Source organism: Fringilla coelebs (assembly GCF_963513975.1).
Source record: "Fringilla coelebs genome assembly, chromosome: 12".
Lineage (NCBI taxonomy): Eukaryota > Metazoa > Chordata > Aves > Passeriformes > Fringillidae > Fringilla > Fringilla coelebs.
The window spans coordinates 10,959,876-10,984,259 of record NC_140038.1 but is presented as its reverse complement, the minus strand read 5'-3'; the positions used below and the strand labels follow the sequence as shown (position 1 = coordinate 10,984,259).

The window sequence follows — 24,384 nt, the reverse complement described above, 5'->3', positions numbered from 1 at the left end:
TATGGAAGAGCCTTCAATCGGAAAAGTTATGGAATAGTGAGCTGAAGCACAAGAACATTAGATAGTGCTTTCATGTTTAACCAGGTCAACTGAAGATCTAAATGGTTTTTTCCTTTTTCCCTTTCACCCCAGCTAGAGACACTGCGGTCTCTTTAAAGGGATTGCCTCTAATAAGCATGGGAGTACACAAAATCTGAAATGTTTTCATGACAATTTTTTTTCCATTCCAATGTAACTTGACTTTGTGTTTATTTACCTCTACACTTTGAGCAGCATTTCATTTGTGTAAGGGATGTACACTTTTAAGAAACAGTACAAGTAAGATTAATCTTGTAGTCTTGACTCAGGCAATACTGCCATAGACCTTAAAGGAGGGGGAGCTTTGCAGCTTCAATTATTAGCAACAGAGAGGCTATTCTATTGACCTGGGACAGGAAAACAGAGAATTTCCCTTATCTCATGGCACACAGCACACAGAGTATTTTTATTTCCTCACTCAGAGTTTGAAATCCCTTCCAAGAGATTTCCAGGATCCACATCTCTGAGACAGAGAAGGACGGACATACTTAAAGGCTTTAGTTTCCAAGAGAGTTTGGCCGTTATTACAAATAAAGCAGCAAAAGCCGGGCCGTATTTTCTGTGAGGTGCAGAAAAATTTAACTTAACGCCTTAACCAAAGTCCCCTGACTGCGGGCAGCTCCCTGTCCCCGCTGCGGGCACTGCTGGAACGACGCTGGTGCATTCCCGAGAGCATCCCAAGCTCCCTGGGATATGGCCAAACGAGAAGATCCTTTACGGAAACCAACAAATCCACCCTCAGGAGCACTGTATCTATATTTACACAGACATATATGTGTATGCGTGTGTGTACGTCTAACTACCGAGCGGCAGCGCGCCCGCACCTGCCGGGCTGAGGACGCGGCTCTCCCGGGGCGCCCCGCCCCCCGCGCTCCCGAGACACGCCTCCCCGCCGAACGCGGCAGCCGTGCGGCTGTCCCTGCCGCCCGAGGGGCGAGTCCGCGCCGCTCACCTCCCGGCGCCGCCGCCTCCATGCCCGCTCCGGGCCGGCCCTCCCTCCTCACGGCACCGACTCCCGTCCCCCCACACCGGCCCCGCGCGCGCCCTTCACAGCCCCCCTCCAGCCCCGCCCGCGGCCGCGCGCACAGCCGAGCCCGCCCCCCGCGCGCGCAGAGGGCGGTGCCCGCGCGCGCGCGCCTCACCTGATCCGGGCGCTGCCCGGCGCGTGCGCCGCCGCGCGCGCCCCCCTCCGCCCCCCTCCCGGCCCTCGCGCGCGCGCCCGCGGAGCCATCCGGGTCCCGGCGGCGGGGCCGGGGCCGGGGCCGCGATGCATCTGCACCAGGTGCTGACCGGCGCCGTGAACCCCGGCGACAACGGGTACTCCGTGGGCAGCGTGCAGGACACCCCCTTCACGGTAACGGGCGCCGCGGCCGGGGCCGGCCTGGGCACGGCGGCCGTAGGCCCGGGGACGGCGGAGGGAGGGGGAGGTTGGCGGGCGGGGGGCGCTGCGGGCGGAGCGGGACCGGCGGGTCTGGGGGCGGCCGGGGATCGCCGGCAGCCCTGGCAGCGCTCCGTCCTCTGTGTCAACCGGGGAAGTCCCCGGGTGTGTGTCCTCGGATTTCGCTTCTGTCTGTCTTAATTTTTAAATTTTTTTGAAATATATTTGTGTGTGTGTGTTTATATCTCATCTGCAACGCGCACACAGCCAGTTGCACTGGGGCTCTGACGAAGCCTGCCCGCTACTGAAGAGCGTCTGCCTTCCATTACCGAGGCTGATAAAACACAAATTTGTCAAATGGTCCTCTCAAACAGAGGAAAGAAACAGAAAAAGATGATAAAGAGCTACACCAAGTGAATTTCAAGAGCCCCGTAGTTTATAAAACAATCTATTTCTCATTCACGGGCTATTTTTGTTTATTGTCAATTTCTAATGTCAATTTCACTCCGTTAGGTTATGTGTGCTTGGTATGGTTTGATTTTAGTGAGTGATCAGCTTCTGCCGTGTTTTCCTGCTGCCATCTAATCAGTATCTTATTCTTTAGGTATCACTTGTCTTACTGCATTTTATATTAACAAGATTATCCCAGGCACAAACCAGTTCCAAGCAAAATGATGCAGAACATCCTTTCTGGTGTAAGATAAATGTCAGCAAACTTGTGAAACATTTAAAGCTTGCAGTGAATTATCACAGATCTCTTATTTCAGTAATGAAAGCTGGAGAGTCTTAAGAAATAAAAGGTGCCATGTTTGTCTTTATTTTCCTGGTTCTGCTGCTATGCAGCCATACTGCTATTAAAGGGACCTCTGTTACTTTTGATATTTATATAAGAAGTCATTTACTCATATTCACATTTTAATGTGTTTCTTTTTACTATGACAATTTGAAAAGTCAATCAAATGGTATTATGCAACATAACTTTATGCCAATTCTTGTCATAGCTTTGATAACATCAGTAATTAATCATAATGTATATTGTGGTTTATACAAGAATTTTCCAAGAGCAAAGGTAGCATCTTCCAAAATGATGCAGGATTGCTTGGTAGGATTTGAATTATGGAACTACATAGAACAGACCATGCTGTTTCTCTGGCTGCTGTATCAATTTTTTCTTTGTAATACAGCAAACAAGGAACTAAAGAGATAAGTATGTTTTAATAAATGTATCTTTTGGACTTCCATAGCTGTAACTTTCTTCTTTGCTTTTTCTTCATTCTCTGTATTCATGCTATTATTTCCTGCTCGTTTGGGCCTTGATCCTAGAGTAAACTGTACGGTTAAAAACTGCCTGCAAACAGTTTGAGGTCTTATATCCAGATTCTTAGGAAATTGTTTACCTGTGTGACTTGGTAGAATCATAATCTACCATTGACTGCAGGCGTTTCATTAGTGCGTGACCCCAAATTCTGTCAGTCAGCATCACCTGTATGGACAGAGCTTTGTGCCCCCAAACCACTGAGCTGTTTGGAGCCAGCTCAGATCCTGAGGCAGGTTTTGCAGTTCAGATGACACAGCCTGACTGCAGACCTGCTCTGAAGCCCCAGCACCTGTCAGGCACTGGCTCACAGCACCAGTAGGGCAGGGAGAGGGCAAGGGAGATGTGCACAGCGTGCTGTGGGAGTCCATAGGTGTCTGTGGGAATCCACAGGGCTGTGGCACAGGAGCTGCTGTTTGTGTGAACATGTGCCCACTCACGTTTTGGTTGCTGTTGGGGCGTCGAGAATGCGTGAGAATGGTTCAAAATTGCTACAACTGATTCATCACAGGCACTTGAAAACACAGCTTTTTTGTGTGCAGAAATGAATCACTGCTGTTAAAAATACTCTGCTTAACAGCAGAATAATGGCTTGGGTATGTAAATATATGTACCCACTAGTTAATAGGTTTGGAACTATTTCCCTTTTTTCTTGAGGAGGAGTAGGAGAAGAAACTTCCTCTGAAGATGAGTGTACTTTAGATGCCTAAGTCCAGCAATCTTAGGATTCTGAGAGAAGAAACACATTTTCTTCTAACCTGATTAGGGACATTGCAATTCTCAGGTTCTTCATTCTTTCCTTCTTCTGTGGTTTGTCCTTGGCTTGTTTTCATGACTCCTTGCTGGGGATAAAGATAAGCTTTTAATTTCCAAGTCGGTGTAGCTAGAGGTAAGATGGTAACACAGTCTGCCTCAACTTTTTAAAAGCTTTGGTTGAAGTCATCTAGTTATTCTGAGAATAAGACAGGGAAATATTTTTTCCACTATTTTTTTCTCTGCCTGCTAATATAAGTATTAGCAGCTCCATAAAACTATAGAGATCCAAAGAAACAGAGACAGGTGTCTGTAGGTTGGCTGCAAAGGTTTTGTCAGTGCTTACTCTGGAATGTGCAGGGTCCTTTCCTCCCTCAGCTCCCACATCTGCCTGAAGCAATCCTGATGTGTATCCAGCCTTTCCCAAGGAAGGGCTGAGGCCCAGAGATGTGTTATGCCTGCTGGATGGTCTGCTAGAGCGAGTGATAGACAGGAAAAACTGTTGGAAAGGTGATTAGAAGCAAAATAGCTCCATAATGCTATCTTGTACCAGACAGCCTCCTCAGCCTCCTTCGTCTGAGCTCTGGAAAAAACCCTGCTTAAGGAGGAAAGGGTCAAAGTACTGAATGGCAGAAGTTCTGGGAATAATTCTGTGCACTTTTCAGCTTGCTGTTAGTTCATGTTTTCATTTTAGCAAATATTGCTGTGTTCCACAAGTGAGTTTACAGAAGGTTGAGGGTTGAGCTTTAAGCAGAGGGCCTTACAGCACACACCCTGCCTTGACAGAAGAGGTGTTTGTACCTCACAGTCTAACTGGTAGCTAATAAGCTTTTAAAGGTAGTATAATGCATTTTTCAAACCACAGCAGATTTTGTTTAGCTTTTGTTCTGAAAGAGTTTGTTAAGCAGCTACAACAGAATGTTACTGTTTCTAAGGTTAGACTGGGTTTAAAAAGGAATAGATAAAAATAGCTATGTCATTTACCTAGAGGCTGGATTCAGTAAGTATAATAAATTCAAGTGTCGGACAAACAGGAAATAATATTTACTTCTGCACTAATTGCACAAAATTCAAAATTATAAACATTCTTAACGAAAAATCAGAAGGTCATATTTTAGGGATATCTAAGAACTTTACTGATAAAAGTGAGAAAAAAATCATTTCTTATTTTTCATATTTGAAAAGGACAAGCTTCTTAATGTATTTCATGCCAGTACTGACACTTGACCTGGAGCTGCGTGGGGTGAATACCAGAAGCTGTTGCAGATGAGTTTCTCACACCCCTCACACCATTGAAACCAACAAAACCTTCATTCGTACAGATGTCCACAAGATAAAGCAATTGAGGATAGGTTTGCTCTGCTGTGTTGGGTTCTCCTACGTTTTCACTACTTCATCCTTCTTAAAATACTTATTTGCAAATCCCTCTCCGTTATTTATTACTATTTTTATATCTATATGTTCTGCACTGTTTTTATGTAAACTGGATTAGAGATGCTTAATATCTGAATCCTTACTAAATTTTCATACCTCTGTATGTTTAAGCATGTTGTAAAGTATTTAATCATAAATTTGTCTGAAATGTCCATTTAGGAAGGCCTGTTTTACAGGCCATGGGTTAGTAGTAAGTTAGGAGTTGTTTCTCAGTTATTTTGCTAGTTTGCATTAAGTGTATGTAATTCTAGAAGTACTTGAAAGGAAGAGGGGGAGGAAGTGCAAGTGATGTCCATTGATGAGAGCTTGGAAATGGTTCAGGATTCAGGTGTCTTCATTGCTAAGTGGAAGGTGGAGGAATTTCTGCCAGAAACTTAAAGATGAGTGTTGTTTTACTAGAGGAGTCCTTTAAGCCCAGTACAGACTTTCAGGTATCAATAGATGTTTTCATTTATGTAATTTTAGATGTTTATGAATTTCTGGCTTTTAATAGCCTTGATTCTCTTTCTTCCACATCATTTACCATCTTGAAATGCCTCTGCATCCCTGATAGTACACGCAGGAGCTTGAGGACTTGTGTTTTATTACGCTTATGCCAAATTTGTAAAGAGTTGCAGGTTATAGAAAGAGAATTTTGTTGGCTTTTTTTATACAGAGAGAAGTATTTGTATAAGGAAAAGCCAAGATGAGATTATGAAGGAATAATTGTTTCCCTGTCTCTTAGTTCCGGAAGCAAACTGGAAAACATGAGTAGCTGAAAAAGACAGAAGCATGTGCTGCTTTCATATTATCTGAAGACTGAGGATATAGCATAAACTCTTAGACTAGGACACAATGTCCTACTTCTGTGTGGTGCTCCTGCATTCAATTAAAGTTTTGTAATTGTTCATTTCAGTGGTCCCAGATCTTGACAGATAGAGCAAACATTGGCAAACTACAGCTTATTAAATGCTTACGGATCCTGCAAGTCATCCTTGCATTCTGGCGGTTTTGCAACTCCATTTAATTTTCTCCTTGAAGTTATCAGTGACATTAGAAATGGAGGTTGGCAGATACTCCATGTGGGTGGTTCTTACTGCACTTGTTTTGTTCAGACACTGCTCATAATTCTGTTTATTTAAGAGCTCTGTGCTGCTCTCATCCATTACTATATCTCAGTGCTGTATTTTTCATCTTTCCAGTCTGATGGCTTACCAATTTTCCATTCCTTTTATCAGGCTAGGCAGATTGTCAGTCTGCTACCACCAGTATTGTGGCCTCTGTTTCTCTGGCAGGAGAGACCTGTGGTGGCACAAATGACCTCATGAAGATGTTGTCAGCTGAATCCTTAAGAAGGAACTACTGATGTTTAATATTATGACACTTCCCTGTTCTTTGTCACTGTGGGGTGTTTCTGCTGCATTACCAGCTTAAGGACAAAAGAAAAGAGGATTTAACAGAAAAGTGTTCTCTTCAAGTATAAACATGTTAATATAAGGAAGACATCAGAAAAGCTGCATAAAAGCAATCAAATTAAGAACTTGTATTTAGGCATATAACATGAAATATGAAAATGTCTTTCAGCACATAAAAAGTATGTGGACCTTTTTCAAACGTGTTCTAATGACTTTACTTCATAAAGTTATTTTAAGTTTCAAGAAATAAGTCACGTTCTGAGAACAAATATCTACACTCAGAAAATGACCCCAGAACCAAGAAATAGCAGCACTTGCTCTAACAGCCTAGAGCTGAAGGCTGGTGTCCTGCTGCTGGGAATGGGTTTTGCCAACCCCCCTAACCAAGGGGTCCCCACTGTTGGCACAGGGCACTCAGGTTGCTGAGTCACTTGTTGGTGCAGCAGTAAACACAGGCAAAAGAGTAGGATGGCTACAAGTGATAGTAATAAGATTTCACAAAGGAAAGAGACCTCTCTATCTTGATGAATAAGAACCATCTTTTTACTTACCTGTATAAAAATATGCTAAATAGCTAATAATTAGCTGAAAAATTAATGCTTCCTTGGTGGAATAAGTGCAGGTAGGGAACAGGAAAGATGAAAAACTAAAATGTTTGAAGAGAAAGACACTAAATTCTTTTGCTTCACAGAATAAACAGACATAGCCAAGTATAATATATTTTTTGTTTCATTCATTATGAGCTGTACAAACACATACAAATGGGCATGTTTAAGAACACTAAGCATAAGGAAATGGAAGTTGATAAGTCTTTTCCTTCTATAATTTGAGATACACATACATGTCTCTTGCTAATAAAATGATAAGTTATGTATAATGTAGCTTGAAATTTGCAGCTCAAGTTATGAATACCAACAGTGAATAGGGGATTTGAAAGGTTTAAGTCCTTGCTTTAAGTGGATCAGCATCTCTTTTTATTTAGATAATTTAAGTCACATATTTTAGTAGGTTTGTATTGGTAGTTATGAAGAAGACTGTTGAAAAGAAGATGACTCAATTCTTTTCTGTTTTAGTGCTCACTCTTTGAAGTTTAAGTAGGAGAATCAATTTCTTGTGAATATTCAAATTCTGAATAAATTATTGGAACAAGAGGATGTGCTGTTATTTTCCTGTCTACTTCTGGGCATTCACATCCTGGTCTTAATCTTCTTCCTTTGTACTAAGGAGCCTATACTGTTTCATCCAGTATTCAACACTGCTGGTGAAGCTTGTTTTATAAAGAATCCCACTATAAAAATAGAAAAGAAACGAAACAAAAGGACTTTCTGTTCAATGCCAGAACTTATTTCAGAATCTCATCTTTCTTTCTCTTACATTCTGGAAATAATCTGGAAATAATCCTATTCAATTTTAATAATAACTTACTCCCTTCCAGACTGAGTATAATAATCACATAGCCTAGTCATCAAGGAGCTGGGATATTCTATTTCACAGATAATCTCACTCCAACAACCTTTTAGCAATCCTGCTTACATTGTGAATCACTCCGGTATCAATTCCTCAGAGCTTCCCAAAACAGCAGTGTGGGTTATTATGTCTCACACAACACTGTGTCACTCTGTTTTTGTGAGATGACCTTGGAAATCTTTCAGACAATATGTCTTATCTGCAGTTTTCATTTTTGTGTGTGCAGTTGTATGGTGTATTAATTTCTGGGGACTGAGTTTCTGCTTTGCTGCTTGCATTGCTGTTCCTTTCTGTTCCATGCAGTGATATACTTTCACTAAATTAAACTCTTTTTTCAGCCTTTCTCACTTGTTGCTCCTTCCCAGGAGAATTAGAAGTAGACATAGATAGTCATGAGACCTAAACTGTCCATTCTAATTCCAGTGGTTGTCTTGCACCCATATCTTAGTGCAGCCGCTGAGGGGCACTGGTGGTAAATCAATACAAATATAACTTTCCTACTTTTACAATAAAGTAGCCTTTACACCGATTGATCTCAAAGTAGAGGGCAAGGGCTGGCTCAGTATTTTGGAAATTATTGTGAAAAATCCAGTGGACAAGTTAAAGTGATAAGTAATTTTTTACCATCTGAAATTCACTGTGGAGGACTTAACTCTCTGCTTAACTCAGCTGTTATAAAATTTCTGCCTACTGTATTGGAATCAGTGGAAAACTTGCTTTAAGGAAAGAGATTTCCAGCTTTAACTGGTTACTGTAAAAGGCTTAGTGGAGATTGATCCTAGGGAGAGATTTCTGTGCCTGAAGGTGGGAGCTCAGTTGGACAGATAATCTGGAGTGATTAAACTTTTTAGAACAGGTGGAAGGTTGGCAGACAGGTGTATATTTATCCTGCCAATAAAAAGTGCTGCAGGCTATTAATGTTCTATAGCTACTACGTAAACAAATTCTTTAGAATATAGAGTGTATTGCACAACAGTCTATCCAAAAGAAATCTTTGTTGTCTTACAGTCTTATAGTAATGTGCACTTTTTAAAACTCAGAAAAGCCCAGAAATTACATTCTTATAGAAAAGAATCCCTTAACAATCTTGATTGTTAATAATAATAAAGAAGGCAGACAGGGGTACAAGACACACCTACTGAAGAAAGGTACATGCAAATTCATTAAGAAATGCTCCTGACTTGGCTGCCTTGCTCTAAGAGGCAACAAGAATTGGGAGAAAAAAAACAACTAAAACCTAAAACAAACAAAAGAAAAAGTAAACAGAGAGCTCAAGTTCTTGATTTAAATTTGGGAGTTTGGGTTTTGTTTTTTTTTTTACTCTGTTTGCTTTCATTTAAATCCCTATAGAGTTATAGGCTCCCCTGCTACTTTGTTTTTACATGTTGCTCATTGAATTAGCGAGGAACAAACCTGCTACATTGTAACTTCCTGTTTTACTGCAATATTCACAGCTTCCAAAAACATCAGTCCTGTAGCAACTGTTCAGTTAGCTTTTAAAATAACCATTTAATTTTATTTCTTTTGAAAATTATTTCAGGCATATGGCTCTGGTTGTGACATTGTTATTCTGGCAAATGACTTTGAATGTGTGCAGATTATTCCCGGTGCTAAACATGGAAACATCCAGGTCAGTTGTGTGGAGTGCTCCCAGCGACAAGGCAGGGTAAGGATTTCAATAAATCTGTAGAGAACTTTTAAAATTTGAGAACTCTAAATAATTGAACAGCAACATAATACATGAAGGTAATGAAAGAGTTACTTTCCCTACAAAGATCATGGGACTTTCTGAGTAACATCTCTTGTGTTAGTCCTATTCTTTCAATTTATTAGTAATTTGGGGGAGGGAGGAGGGTAGAGGAAGGAGGAGACATGTTGGAACAAAGGTTTTATTCCCGTTCCAGGACCTGCAATAAGAGGTGTTACAAAATGTGAACAGATGCATTAGTTACAGGACAGTATCAGAACTGGGATGGTACTGAAATGATGGTTACTGGCTCCATTTTCTGTGCTTCCATCTAACAAAAGAAGAAACGGATAAATCATTTATCTATACATATATATACACATATGTGTATGTGTCTGTGTGTCCTGCAAAGTCATGAATTTGAAATATATTTTAGAAAGGCTTCAGCATGTTTAATGTGTTTAGAAGTGCTACACTATGAGCTGTCATAACTGCATGGCCCCTTAATTTGCTTAGTGGTTTCATTTTAAATTTGTAAACAATGCTAGAGAGACAGGTTAGAAAGAGGAGGGAAAAAAATTTTCTATGAGTTCTGGTAGAGCACTGAGCAAATTTTGTTTGTCAGTTGTCACTGCTGACTAGAATTAAAAATTGGTACCAGTATTGAGGAAGCCCTAGTTAGGATTTGGACTGACTTAGTTGGCAGAGCCCTTGAACTTCAGCAGCACAGTCCCAGTAAGAGTGGGAGAGATTCCAGCTTCAGAGATGGTCCCTACAAGACCACCTCAAACCCCTGGGTGGTTCTGCATTCTGGACTCTGAACTCACAGTCTGGTCTTTACTTTGGGACTGACTCTGTTGTTGCAACCTTCTCTCCCCCTAAGGAAGAAATAAGATTTCATAATAAATGTCATGGAACTTTTGCATCATTTCCGTTTTGAGGAAATCAGATCCTGGATGGGAAGGACTTAAACAGCTTTTCTTTTAAAAATCTTTTAAAGAAGAAAGAGGAATTTTAAAGTTGGTGAAAAGTACTTAAAGGATATGAGTATCAGGAACAGGCCTGATACCTAAGAAATACTACTTTCTGTGGGTGAAAGAAACTGGGGTTCAATGGCATATGTACTTCAATTTTTCTATTTAGCATTTATCTTCTCTAAAAATGTATTTGAATGTTAAAAATAAAATTGCATTTCTTTCTGCTTCTTGTAACTATTATTTAGTGATTTAGTGATACAACATGGAATCTAGGGACACAGACACTAGTAATTAATGCATTAGTTAGCTGTGAAGTACACAGAACACGAGCAGAAGCAGCAAAGGCATCAGCTTTCTCTGATGCATTAAGAGTAGTTGCTCTGGAAGACTGTGACTGTGCTTGTGCCACTGACCGAGATGTCTGCCCTGTTTAGAGTTAAAATGTGAAAGGTGGGCTTCTTCAAGAGTGTGTTTTGTTCAATTGCCTTAAGAAAATATACCCATAACACAGTTAGTTACATTTATATTAATCTCACTTTTCAAGAACCCAAGCACATAGAAGGGGTACTGGAAATTCTTTAGCTATTTTGGAATACTAAGGAGCACTTATTCCACTTGCCTCCTAACCTTACATTTTGAATCTTCAACTTCTTTTTTTCTTTCCTTTCCCCAGATTGCAGCATCATATGGAAATGCTGTTTGCATTTTTGAACCACTTGGTATAAATTCTCATAAAAGAAATTGTGTAAGTGTGTATTTCATAATTTTAGTTCTGTTTAGGCTCTTAGAAGAGGCAAAAGTCTGTCTGCCAGTTATTTTTATTATGTCAGCACACAACAGAATAATGGATAAAAAATTTCCACCATTCATAATACAACTGGATGGGGAGACTCTTCCACTGAATTAACCATGGACTGCACTTCTAAGTTCCCAACATTTTGTTCTTGAGTCTCATACTAGAATGACAAGCTGGTATTTCTTATTTGAAGAGTTTGTCAGAGACACAGTACAGTAATACAGCACAGACTTGTTTAGTGCACCCATACTTGTTTTAACAGCACAGCTATGGCCGAGCACTCGAGCACTGAGGATGTTCTCAAGCAGGTTTCACAATCTTTGTGGTATTATACTGCCATCCCTCATGTTCCTGTAAATCTATGGTCACAGTAGTTCAAAGTAATCTACAGAAATAATTGTATGTGGGACAAGCCCAGGTCTGGTTTGAAGGGCACCCTGGGATGCAGTTACATTTTACAAAACCATTTAAAAACATATTAAAAGTAGATTTAGCAATCTACCACTTAATGCTTTTGCAGCAGGCTTAATAGCAATTTCATATAGAAAGAAATATCAATATCTTTATTTTTTGCTGTTGGTGTGAGAGATAATCTTTGACTGTTTTTACATTACAGCAGCTGAAGTGTCAGTGGCTAAAAACTGGGCAATTCTTCCTCAGTTCTATGACTTACAACCTGGCCTGGGATCCTCAAGGTAATGCATTGTTTGTGAAGTATTTGGTCAACATTTGTAGTTAGAATGACTTGAACACAAAATATTTTAATGTAATAAAATGAGAGCTTGAATATGCAGATTTTAAATTACCTCTTCTCAGGCAGTGTTGCATAAAATGTGAAGCTACAGTTAACATTTGTTAAGATGCTGTGCCAAGTGTTTGCTTCTCTTATGTAACATCTTAGTTTGGGAATCAGTGCTAAGTGGTTAACTGACTTAAATTGTCACTAATAATCATTTAAATAAAATTTTAGCACAATTGAATTCAACAATGTATCTAGACATGAATCTTTATAAGATGTCTGTGTATTTATTTGAGATATGAATAGCTGTTAAGCATCTGCAACATTATTGGTAAATAAATTCTATGATTCAAAGTTCTCCTTTTAACAATGCAAAAAGAGGAGCTGAATAAATAGCCTTGGTATTCTTTCTTGAAAGATACTGTAAATTCAAAATGTTTTAATAAAACCAGCTGGGTGAGATGATGGAATACCTTATCATATTTAAAGTGGACTAAAGTTTAGCATTCAATCTGTTCTGGATAATTCACAACAAAATATGATGAGAGACTTAATCTTTCAAGATAGCCTCATCACCCTGGTTCTATAGCTTTGGTACCACTCCCTTTCAGGTAACAGGTTATTGACAGCTACGGACTTTTTGCAATTGTGGGCCCCTCCATCTGATGACATTCTAGAGGAAGATGAAGATGATGATGCCAGCAATCAGATCAGGGATGATAAAGTTCTCCCGGTTCTAAATGACTGGAAATGTATCTGGCAGTGCAAGTGAGATAATTTTTGTTTTAAGACAAATTGCAATGCTACCTCACCTATATTTTAAAATGTGCTTTTAAATACCATAAAATTCAAACAATATAAGTTATTTCAAATAAAAAATCCTCACTTCTGTTGAATCTAACTTAGGCTTACTGTACTTAAACCAATTTTTTGAGCTGTCTTTTCAATAAAGTATGAAAATACTTTTATACTCCTGCTATTCAAAAAGTATGCTTAACAAAACAACTATAGAATACTTAATCTTATTTTTACTTAATTTAATATTAAATTTAAATAATGAACAGTAACACTGAATCAACTGAATACCTATGGAATAATATTTTAGAATAAATAGACCTTACTTAACTTGCTCTTGTTCTGTAGGACTGCAACATCAGTACATTTGATGTCATGGTCTCCTGATGGTGAATATTTCGCAACAGCTGGGAAGGTAAGGACAAAAAAGAATAAATAAGGGTCTGAAGTATGTTTCATTTGTTTGACAAAAGTAAGTAATATGAATAGTCCTGGATGACTACAACAACATTCTATTGTAGTCCTAGAAAAGGTAAATTATGATCTGTGTACTGCTGTATTTTTGTGTAATTCCGGGGATTTTAGCAGCAAGAAATTGGATTTATTTATGTACTCTTACTGAATACATGAATGAATGACAGTGATACAGACTTGTATATATGTATATGTTATATATATTTATATATATTTGATTTTTTTAGATGTAGTATGCTTAGATGAATTTTCAGATATACATAAACAATTTTTTCTACTTCTGTTGAAAGTAATGAGATCATTATGATAGAACACATACACATTTAAACTGGTATAATATGCACATGTCTGGATAAATTAGAGAAGGTTTTTATTTCGTTTTATTTAAGGTTTTTATTTTAGTTTTATTTTAGGTTCAGTTATCAATTCTATTTCAGTTTGCAATACTTCTTGTCAAATCACTATTAAAGCTGAATTTCCTATTAATAATTCTCTTTAATGTCACCCTCTCATTTAAATGGTTCCTTTTGGTTTATAAGTCTCAATAGGTAAGCACATTTTGCTTGCACCTACTGTTAGCTGAACAATGAGATGAATTTTAGTTCTGAGCCAAGTTTTCATGAAAAATACCAGAACAGCAGTTACTTATTGCTTGTGATTTTCTTTTTGTTACATTTTTAATTATAGCTACCTAAACCCCTGGCTTTTTATTGCTTTACCTAGGATGACTGCCTCTTGAAGGTTTGGTATCCTATGACTGGTTGGAAGTCATCTCTCCTACCCCAAGAGAATGAAGAAAAGAAAAAAGGCTCAGAGGATGTGCAGTTTTCCTTTGTTTATTTGGCGCATCCCCGAGCAGTGACAGGATTTTCCTGGCGGAACATCAGCAAATACATGCCCAGGTCTGAAAGCTGCCTTTTTTCAAAAAGCAAGCAAGCCTTTGATCAGATGTTTTTTTAACATTCTGCTTAATGTTTTGCCATCAAGAGCATTAGACTTCTCTTCTTATACTTTCAAGAAACAAAGCATACCAACATCTTCTCATTAACTTCTGTATTACGACATTTAATAACGATAGTCATGTTAACCTTCAGTTAGGGGAGAAGCAGAAATTTGGATAAAACAGTAACTGCTAAATTCTTGTACACTCCCTAATTCCTGCTGTGTCTTTGTAGCTGAGTTACCCAGGCAGTAATTTTGCTGTCTCTGCCATCAGGGGGTTGGTCTGTAACGTGTTACTCACATCATGCCTCGATGGCATCTGCCGGCTGTGGGCAGAGACGCTGCTACCCGAAGATACTCTCCTGGGGGAGCAGATCTGTGAAACCACCACTTCCAGCATCAGCAGCACCATCTCTCAGTCTGGAAAGCAAAAGGACACTATACAACATGCACTAGAGGTACATGTAAATACTTAATTTCGGACATTTTTATTTTACGATTCTTAAAACTTTAAAAATTTAAGGATATAGAGCTCTAAGAATGTATATTATGTAATACCTATATGCATAACAGAATAACCTGAATTATTCCATATCAGGTTTTCAAGTCTATTACTAAACACTGAAAAAGTCAGAAACTCCAACTCTGCATTCAAGCACCATGGTTTTAAAACTGAGTTTGCTTTTTCTATAGTTAACTAACAATGATGGGAAGAGACAATGTTCAGTGTGGAACAGTAATGATGGTTTCATTTTGATTGGTTCTGAAAGTCTGCAATTATAAAGACAAAAAAGTAAATAAACTCTTTTAAATTTTAGTTACTTCATTTGATAATTTTGTTTCAGTGACAGTCTTATATTCTTAGTGAGTCTATTAAGTTTACAGTAAGAGAAAACCTGTCTGTAGAAGCAGCTGCTCCTGGTCAAACTTAACAAGCACCTTTTTCCCATGAGAAAGTGCATACCAAAGATCATCTGCAGCTATAAATACCTGTGTGAGAATGTTTCAGTTAACTGTGTGGGATATGTGAGGGTGTCCAAGATAAGAGGAAGAAACATCTGTTCTTCCATTTAGTTGTGTGATTGGTCAGTCTCCTAATCACTGGCTGTGTAGTTGATCCTTCTTGTACGCAGAAGAAACAGATAAATACTCAGGTGTGTTTAATAAAGACAATGCTGCTAGATGACAAAGTGGTGGTCTGTTATCCTCAGCACTACACTATCAATACAAAACAAAAAAACACCTCACCACTCATTTGTAGACTATTACAATCAAATTAAGGTTTGACTTCTTAAATATCATGGCCATAATAAATAGAGAGCTTGGGACCAATTCCACTTCAGGCTGTTAAATCAGTTGTGCTCTTTACATGCTCTCAGAAATTTTCAGTCATACAAAAATAATTCATTATAAAATTATATCACAAAAGTTACTGCTTTTTGATTGCTTTAATCTTGTTCATTAATGTTGTGCAAAATCCTGTGTATTTTTCTGGTGTTGTTGAGTAGATATTAAAGGAACTTTTAGAAGACTGTTAGAAGAGCTTTACTTTTGGGTAGATCAGATGTACATAAGTGTATATTTAAAATAATCCTTACTCTTCATTTCTTTGGTAGAAAGAAGCTATAGGCTTTAAGTGTAACATTTTATCTTACAGTGGTTTTTGTATTTATTAATTTATTTTTTTATGACTACAACAGACAATTCATCATTTGAAAAATATGAGAAAAGGACAAAGGCGATCTTCAGTTCTTGTTACCCACACGGATGTACTGCCAGATCAGCAGGGCACTCATGAAGTTCAGCGTCACATTTCCCATCAAGCAAATGCACTTGGTCACTTCCACATAGCAGCAAGCATCAACCCTAATACAGGTGAAATACAACCATTTATTAGACTGCAGTAATGTATTTGCACAACATGAAAAAAATAAAGGAAGCCGAGCTTTGCCTAATTAAATAGAGGGAACTTGTAGGAAGTCTGTTATTTGGCATAGAGTTTTTTAAGACAAATGAAGCTGAATTTAGTCTGAATACCTTCAGCATCTTTATAAGCAAATTAAATTCATCTTTGCAGATGAGAAGGAAAAAGAAGCATAAATTTCCAGTCTGGTTGGTATTTGATTCTTGGGTTTGGGGGCCATGGGATATGACGAGTAGAGTAATAGCATCCTGCAGAATGTAGTGATTGAAAAAGAGCTGTATCAGAGTCTTAAAGAGCAGTGACATGCTTTACCTAAAATCCATACACGAAAGTCAACACTGAAACATATGAAACAGTTAAAACCACTAAATATAATTTACCATTTACATAAGAATAAATTTTCATGTAAATGTATTGACCTTAAAATATCTTTACTGTTTTCATTACAATTTGATGTAAAATCTTGATCTTTACATTTTTTAATCTTGCAGGCACAAATTATGTTATACCTAAAATAAGTGAAATGTGTGTGTGTACATACATATATGAATAAAAAGATGAGTGGTTAATATATAGCTTAATATATAGCTTTATATACTCTTATATAGTTTAATACATAGGGTTTTTATTTGTTTCAAAATGTCCACAGATATTCCTTCGGTGTTGGCTGGAACTGCTTTTAATATAGATGAAGGCAGTGGAGGCTTTGTTGTCCACTGGCTGAATAATAAAGAATTTCATTTTACATCCTCTATTGAAGTATTCATGCAGCATCTAAGACAAATTTCAGAGCAACAACTAGAACAAGATTTTGATATTGAAGCTGAAGAGGAAGAAGAAACAGAAGAAAAAGAAAAAGGCTTACATATGAAGTTAGATCATGGTTAGTAATCTGGTTAGTTCTGATCAGCTAGTACTACTAGCAGATTAAAAAATACTATGTTTTGAATGGAAACAGGTATGGAAATCTTTGCATAAAATGACACATTTCTGTTGCAGATTTGTCTATAGACAGAGAATCAGAGACAGGGACTGGTACAGGCTCTTCAGAACATGAAGATGGAGAAAGAGAGGGAAGCCCCAAAACATCTCTGCTAGCGGGCCCACGCCTGCCTCTGCCGACAGTCTTGTTGGACCGGAAAATCGACTTGCTCCTAACAGAATGGAACAGGAATCCAGATATGCTTTTTACTATCCATCCTGTTGATGGTACCTTTCTAGTATGGCATGTGAAGTATTTAGATGAATACACTCCAGGCATCTTTCGACAAGTTCAGGTATGGTATATTTGAAATTGTTTTATTATTTTTGATGTTAACATTGTCCTTTGCTTTAGAGCTGAACATCAGTAGGAATTCCATTTTAAGTACTTTCTATAAAATAGCTAGCATTTATTCAGGCTGAAGCTGAGTTCGTATATTCTAATTTTTTTTTTTTTTTTTTTTTTTTTTAGGTTTCATTTTCTTCTAGAATTCCTGTTGCATTTCCATCTGGAGATGCTAGCTCCCTTAGCAAAAATATTATGATGTATGCCTGCCCTGTCTTTGTAAAAGACAGCAGCAGTACTGCACAGCAGAAAACAATGGACTTTCCAGATAATACTCTAGCAAAAGGACCAAGCTTTGCCCAGGACAGTGCAAATGTGAATATAATTTCTCCTGTGGTAATGATGATTTCCAAACATATAGATGGCTCTCTAAACCAGTGGGCAGTTACTTTTGCTGATAAATCAGCTTTCACTACTGTGCTAACTGTATCCCATAAGTTCAGGTACTGTGGACACCGCTTTCACCTCAATGATCTGGCCTGCCATTCTGTTTTACCATTGCTGCTGACATCTTCTCATCACAATGCTCTGTTAACTCCCGAGTCTGACACCTCCTGGGACTCCGACAGGATAAACAGGATGATGGATCCTATTAAACATAAGAGAGGTTCTTCTAAGCAGCAACTTAAAAATGCAGCAACCCGTACATTCCATGACCCAAATGCAATCTACAGTGAGCTGATTCTGTGGCGAGTAGACCCCATAGGACCTTTATCCTACACTGGAGGAGTGTCTGAGCTGGCTCGAATTAACTCTCTTCACACCTCTGCTTTCTCTAACGTAGCCTGGCTTCCAACACTCATTCCCAGCTATTGCCTTGGTGAGTATACCTGCCATGTTTCCATACAGACTTAACACTGTGTGTTGTAGAATTAATTTGTTAAAATAAATTACTGTTTTATTTGGAGTGTATTTACATTAACTTTTCAAAATTTTCCTTTTACTATGCAAATTAAGCATTTTTATTTTGTTTGTGGCTAAGCTACTGCAAATCACTTGCAGTGGTCTGAGTGTTCTGCAGTCCCTGACAGCTGACACTCAGGAACTCCTTTCTGTGTGTAAGCACTTCTTGCTCCCACAGAGAACAAGATGCTGCCTTTTCCCAGTGCTTCAGGCAGCTTCCTTGAGTGCTCTCTGCATTGATGTGGTTTGCAAATGCATGTGTGCTGATGGCTGAGGGTACTGGCCACGTGCAGCTGCAGGGGCACTGGCTTGAACAGAGCTTGATTTGGACCCCCTGAACATCAGAACTGTAGGGGAAGATTTCCAGCCAAAATTGGCATTATCAAATTCCTTTAACATGCTGGCTAAAAACTGCTTAGGAGCTCCTGAAACAGTACTGAAGTTCTTCAGACCACCAGAAGCTTACAAAAGCCTGGTTGGAACCCAGGATATTTATAAATAAATAGACTACATTAACTTTACAAAACTGCAAAGAACACTTTTTCAGAGGTCAGACTGTACAACGTCTTAAGTGTGATGCCCTTGGCCAATTCTTCAGTATTTGTTTTTAATTTTAGGGCTTTCCATTGCAATTAAGAAAATTACTTCTACAACTGTTACTCTATCCAGCCACACAGATACTTATTTTCTGATTACCACAAAGATGTGTTGTAGTAGTTGTCATCTTTGTATACAGTGCTAAAAGCCATTTGTACTGTGGGTGTAGCATTAAATTTTATACTAATGCAAAGTTATAAATACATAATATATTTGATTTAAAATAAAACAAATTCATTTTCTCTGCTTACATAGTAACATTCTGGGCTGTCTGTATCCCACAAAGTCTTCTAAACACAAATAATGAGCTGCATTCCTGTAGTTTGGAGGAAAATGCACATCAGAGTGTCAAGCCTGTTGTATATACTGTTGAGAAGCAAAAAAAGACACTCTTACAATTTTTCATATTTATTCAGAACTGTAGACAGATCTATTTCTCCTTCCACTTTTATGTCTGCACTTTCAACTGCAGGGCAGAAGGGAATATTCATAGAGATTAATTTTATGTAAAGAGCCTAGGGTCAATAAACAAGGAAGAAAGCTATGGCTGAATAGTTTGCCCTTAGACTCCTACCCTGAATTGTCAGTGACAACCTTGGGAATCTGGAGTTGGCTCTTCCAAGCAAAGCCCTGGAGGTGACAGTGAATCAAATATCACCAGAGTAAAGAATGGCAACGTTCCCTTAGGTGTACTACTGACTGGGGCTTGTGTGAATAGTGTTTGTAAACATACCTGAGTTCAGCTTAGATTGTTGAACCTTTTTCAGGGGTTCTGGGTACATTCATGAACAGAAAGGGAATTATTTCAAAGTTCAAATGATGTTGTATTAATGCACACATTTGCTTAGGTTTTTTGTTTCAATGCTTGATGAAAATTATGTTTGAAGCATGTTCACATATTGAGGATTGTAATAGATTGCCTGATGCCATTGACTGCCATTTTTTTCTTCATGATTTTTTTTGTGTCTTCTATTAGGTACCTATTGCAACTCTGCTAGTGCTTGCTTTGTTGCATCAGATGGCAAAAACCTGAGGCTCTATCAAGCTGTTGTAGATGCACGAAAGCTTCTGGATGAATTATCTGACCCTGAATCATCTGTAAGTTCTACGCAGCAATAGTTTGGTTTGAAACTGTTAAAATACAGCTAATGTAACTCACCTTTTCCCCCCCTTCCAGTGGTTTGTCTTCCTTTAGTTCTCTGTGATTTTTGTGCCATTCCATGTATAGATCTTAAGCACATCTTGCATAGTTGCATGTTTTGCAGCTCTCTTTAATTATTAGCTGAAAAAATGCAGCTGTTACTACTAAAAGTGTCTGCACTAAACCAAAATTTCCCATACAAGTTTCCCCAACCTGTGGCAGGTGAGAAAAGGAAAAATAGGATTTCTTAGTTTGTCCTTTCAGAGCAAGAGGGAAGGTGAGAACAGAAGAGCAAAGCTGAGGTTTATCCACCTAAGTTACATCTATATATGAGGAAGGGCAGAGATGGTGGGATATAAGGAAATCAGCTAAGGGTCATATTAGCTTTCTTTTTTTCAATAACTAATTTTTTCATTCTTTTTATCTTTCATTTCTATGACCTTAGGAAAAGTAAAGCCTGACCTTGTACTGTTATTGTATAAAGAAACACATCTAATTTTTCCCATTCCTCTGTTATTCTATAAACCATCTTGCAAGACAGGGCCTGTCAGTATTCAGATGAGTCTGAAGAATTTGTTCTAGGAGCAGTGACTATGAACATTCCAGCAAAAATCAATAGAGCTTTCAGCTTATATATAAGCTGTACTGAAGGTGTTTTCCAGATGTGACAAAACCTGAAGCTTGAAAAAGAAGTGAAAGGGTATATTGTTTCTCATTCCACAGACACATTATGTGGTGTTATGCAAGGATAAATATTTAAATTAGCAATATTTAGCTTCCATAAAAACTGGTGTTTCATCCCCATGAAGAGCTACTGACTCACAACAGTGCACATGCTTTGATAAATACATTATTCATGAGTGTCAAAGTGACAACTGCAAGAACTCTGTTATGGTTTGTGCCAACAAGAAAAAATTGAAGCATCAGTTTATCATAAGCAACTGCAATTTTCTACTGTCCAAAGGAAAAATATACTAATTCTACTTATTTTTCTCTGTTTCAGAAACTTATTGGGGAGGTGTTTAATATTGTGAGCCAACAATCTACTGCTCGACCAGGATGTATCATTGAGCTCGATGCAATAACTAACAAAGTAAATAAATGGTTGACTCTTTAGGGTATCACATAAGGGTGTTTAATAACTTTGTTTGTTAATTATAAAAAATATTACATTTTTCAAGGGTGACAGTGACTGCCTTGAATTTTTGTGAATATTGAGGTACCTTGATCATTTTACTAAGCCAACTTTTTGTTAGCTGCTAAGAGCTCAAAGTTCATTTTTTGAGTAAAGCTGTATTTTCTAAGCATAATTATTGAAGAAAACAAAATTTTACTAAAGAATGGTTTCCATGGTATCATAATTTAAAGGAAACAATTACAATCCCCTCAAACCCAAACAAACAAAAATAACTTTTACAATGACTTCTAAAAGCTCAAACCTAAAAACTAGATCTAACTATCCAAAATGTAAGAATGATAGCCAGGTATGACTTCAAGCTTTTTGTGTTTGTACTGCAAAACAAACTTATAAATTAACACAGCTATACTTCTCAATCACTGAGCAGGTAGGATAATTGAACCTTCTTCTTACTCAGTTATTTTGATGATATATATGATATATGCTCCAGTGCTGTTTTCTGTTAGCAGCTTGTAAAAACAGTGAGTTTTACCAATTTTAATTAGAAAACTGTGGAATTTTGACATATATAAATAAGAATTTCCCTATTGTCAATAAATTTCTGTGTCTTTTATGTATCAATAACATATAATCTTCAAATTTAAGTTCAGACTTACAAAACATTTTCCTATAATTTTTATGAATGAGAAAAAGGAATACCATCTTGTTTCTCTGAAAAAAAAAGGTGTTTTGCAGCATAATTCTGCCATTACTGTATTTTGGGGATGTATTTATTCCTTACCAGCAGGGAAGGATTTCACCATGAGCAGACTTCTCTGTAGTGATGTAGAGTTACTGCAAAGAAATATGTTGCTGTCAGAAAAGACAGATGTTAAGATATCTGAGAGAAGGAAAATCTGCAATTTGTTCCCTTTTCCAGATTTCCCAAGCAATTCGCTGCAGACATGTCCTCCCACTGAAGTGGGATAAAAGTCTGAGACTTTTTGCCTCTGTTATTTATTCAACACCAAAGAAATAAAAATGAATTAGGTCCTAATTCATCTGTCAATAACTGCAGCAGAAGTGTTATTACAGAATTTGTCCTGGTGGCAGACCTCAATGAAATTATTTCAATATACAAATGATGAATTCTAGAACATGCTGTTCATAATATGAAAGGAAAATATTTGGGGTTTCTGATGATAATTTTAAACTTCATAAAAGAAAGTCTTCCTCATTGGTAGTAAGATTGCATAGAGGAAATAATTAGTTGCATTAATACTAAATTTTGCTGTACTGTTCTGGAAGCATAACAATTGCTCAATGTTTCAGTGTGGCTCAAACACACAATTGCTTCATGTCTTCCAAGAAGACTTCATTTTGGGATACAAACCACATAAGGAGGATGCAGAAGGGAAGGAAACTGAGATATTTTTCCAGCCATCACAAGGTATAGCATAAACTGTAACTAATATGAATTAAATTGATACAAAAAAATGTTATTCAGGAATACTAAAATCTTTTTGGCATGTGGTAATATACTTTTAAATGATAATCTGTAAAATTTATTGAAATGGCTGTTATTGTATTGCTCATATGAATTGTTGCTAAATGGTGTTAAACAAAGACTTTCTAATTGCTTAGAGTGAAACAGCTTATATGACAAAGTACATTTGTCAAAGTGTTTATGTTGTATATAAAATGTGAACAGAATAGAAGCACATTTTCTGCATCAATAGGTAGTCACAAGTAATGACCTCAATATATCTGGTTTTCATGTTAACACAGTGGAAAGTCACTGGAAAGTTTGGTAGTACACTTAAAACTTCAAAAGAAAAAGGAAGACAGGTAGAAGAGTCTATAATCTGGCAGAATAGTTCAAACTGAATGGAAAGGCAAATATCTAATAAATTAGATTTGCCATTAATACTCAGCTTGTCCGTAAGTCAGTATCTATTTTGTAGTTCTTCTGTTGTCATGAGGAATCAAAATGTCAATTAAAGCATGGTACTAATGATACTGTTTCAATATTTTGTTTTATAATCTAACCATTTATTTCAAAGATGAAAATGGGATTTTATTGTCAGTAGTTTTGAGAATCTTTTGCTACAGAAAAATTATTTAGGTTAAATATAAATTTCATTAGCCTATTTCAAGATATATATTTATGTATTTTATATATGATATGTAAATTACAGGGTATCGTCCACCACCTTTCTCAGAGAAGTTCTACCTGGTAGTAATTGAAAAAGATAGTAGTGGCTGTTCTGTTCTTCAAATGTGGCATCTTCATCTCAAATCTGTGCAAGCCTGTTTAGGTGAGTGAGTGATTGTAATTTTCTTAGACATTTCTATCATATTGCTTAAGATAAAACAAACTTTGATGGTTTAATATAAAACAAATTGTATCACCTTTGCCCAGCAGAAGCCAAAAAATCAAGAATCTTCAGAACAATATATCAATGTAATAAAAGCAGTAAACTTCCTTACAAATACTGATTGCATTTTATACTACTAACAATATAAAAATGTGTTGATGGAATGAATAATATACTTAAGCAGTGGCTTCTTTATTTCAAACTATCAGTATTTCAGATTGTTATGGATGTCTTAAATGAATAGTCATAGCATGCAATAAAACTGGCACAGCATGCACACATCATATAATTATTTTGTGTGCAACTTGAGCTCTTGTAAAAACAAATAAATTTGATTATCAGATATTCATGCTTTGTCCTTACAAACAGTTTTTTAACACTGCCGGCATTTTTTTTATATAGCAAAACCAACTGAAGCATCTTCAACAGATAATAAGCTCAGTGTACCTGAACAGAAGACTGTGGATTCTTCTCCAGATGTATCACCTGGCATAAGTCCCATACCACGATCTTCATCAATTGCTAACCTTCAGACTGCCAGTAAGCTCATTCTCAGCTCCAGACTTGTGTATAGCCAACCCCTGGATCTTCCTGTTGGTGTGGAAGTAGTGAGAGCAACTCCTTCAGCAGGTAACTTTTACAATTTTTGCTATACAGTTGGTTCACTGATTTATCTCCTAGTTTATAGAATTGTATCTCCCCAGCCTATAATATTCTGATTTACTGATAGAGAAAACACAAAGGATTTAAAAGGTGCTTTCAAATCAT

At 37.6% G+C, this 24,384-nt stretch overlaps 1 protein-coding gene across 2 annotated transcripts in view; it reads left to right on the top strand.

Moving 5' to 3' along the window:
* Positions 1-1,315: 1,315 nt before the first annotated feature.
* The window catches only part of DMXL2 (Dmx like 2), a 47,087-nt gene continuing 24,018 nt past the window's right edge, over positions 1,316-24,384 (top strand). For both annotated transcript variants that reach the window (XM_084213567.1, XM_084213566.1), the window contains exons 1-17: positions 1,316-1,432; positions 9,360-9,485; positions 11,157-11,228; positions 11,896-11,974; positions 12,630-12,786; positions 13,162-13,228; positions 14,011-14,189; positions 14,504-14,687; positions 15,930-16,104; positions 16,803-17,036; positions 17,153-17,430; positions 17,607-18,300; positions 19,957-20,078; positions 21,125-21,214; positions 22,571-22,688; positions 23,437-23,556; positions 24,019-24,246. In XM_084213567.1, coding sequence (XP_084069693.1) covers positions 1,346-1,432; positions 9,360-9,485; positions 11,157-11,228; positions 11,896-11,974; positions 12,630-12,786; positions 13,162-13,228; positions 14,011-14,189; positions 14,504-14,687; positions 15,930-16,104; positions 16,803-17,036; positions 17,153-17,430; positions 17,607-18,300; positions 19,957-20,078; positions 21,125-21,214; positions 22,571-22,688; positions 23,437-23,556; positions 24,019-24,246 — 3,010 coding nt within the window. In that variant the 5' untranslated portion in view covers positions 1,316-1,345. The remainder of the gene's footprint in view (positions 1,433-9,359; positions 9,486-11,156; positions 11,229-11,895; positions 11,975-12,629; positions 12,787-13,161; positions 13,229-14,010; positions 14,190-14,503; positions 14,688-15,929; positions 16,105-16,802; positions 17,037-17,152; positions 17,431-17,606; positions 18,301-19,956; positions 20,079-21,124; positions 21,215-22,570; positions 22,689-23,436; positions 23,557-24,018; positions 24,247-24,384) is intronic.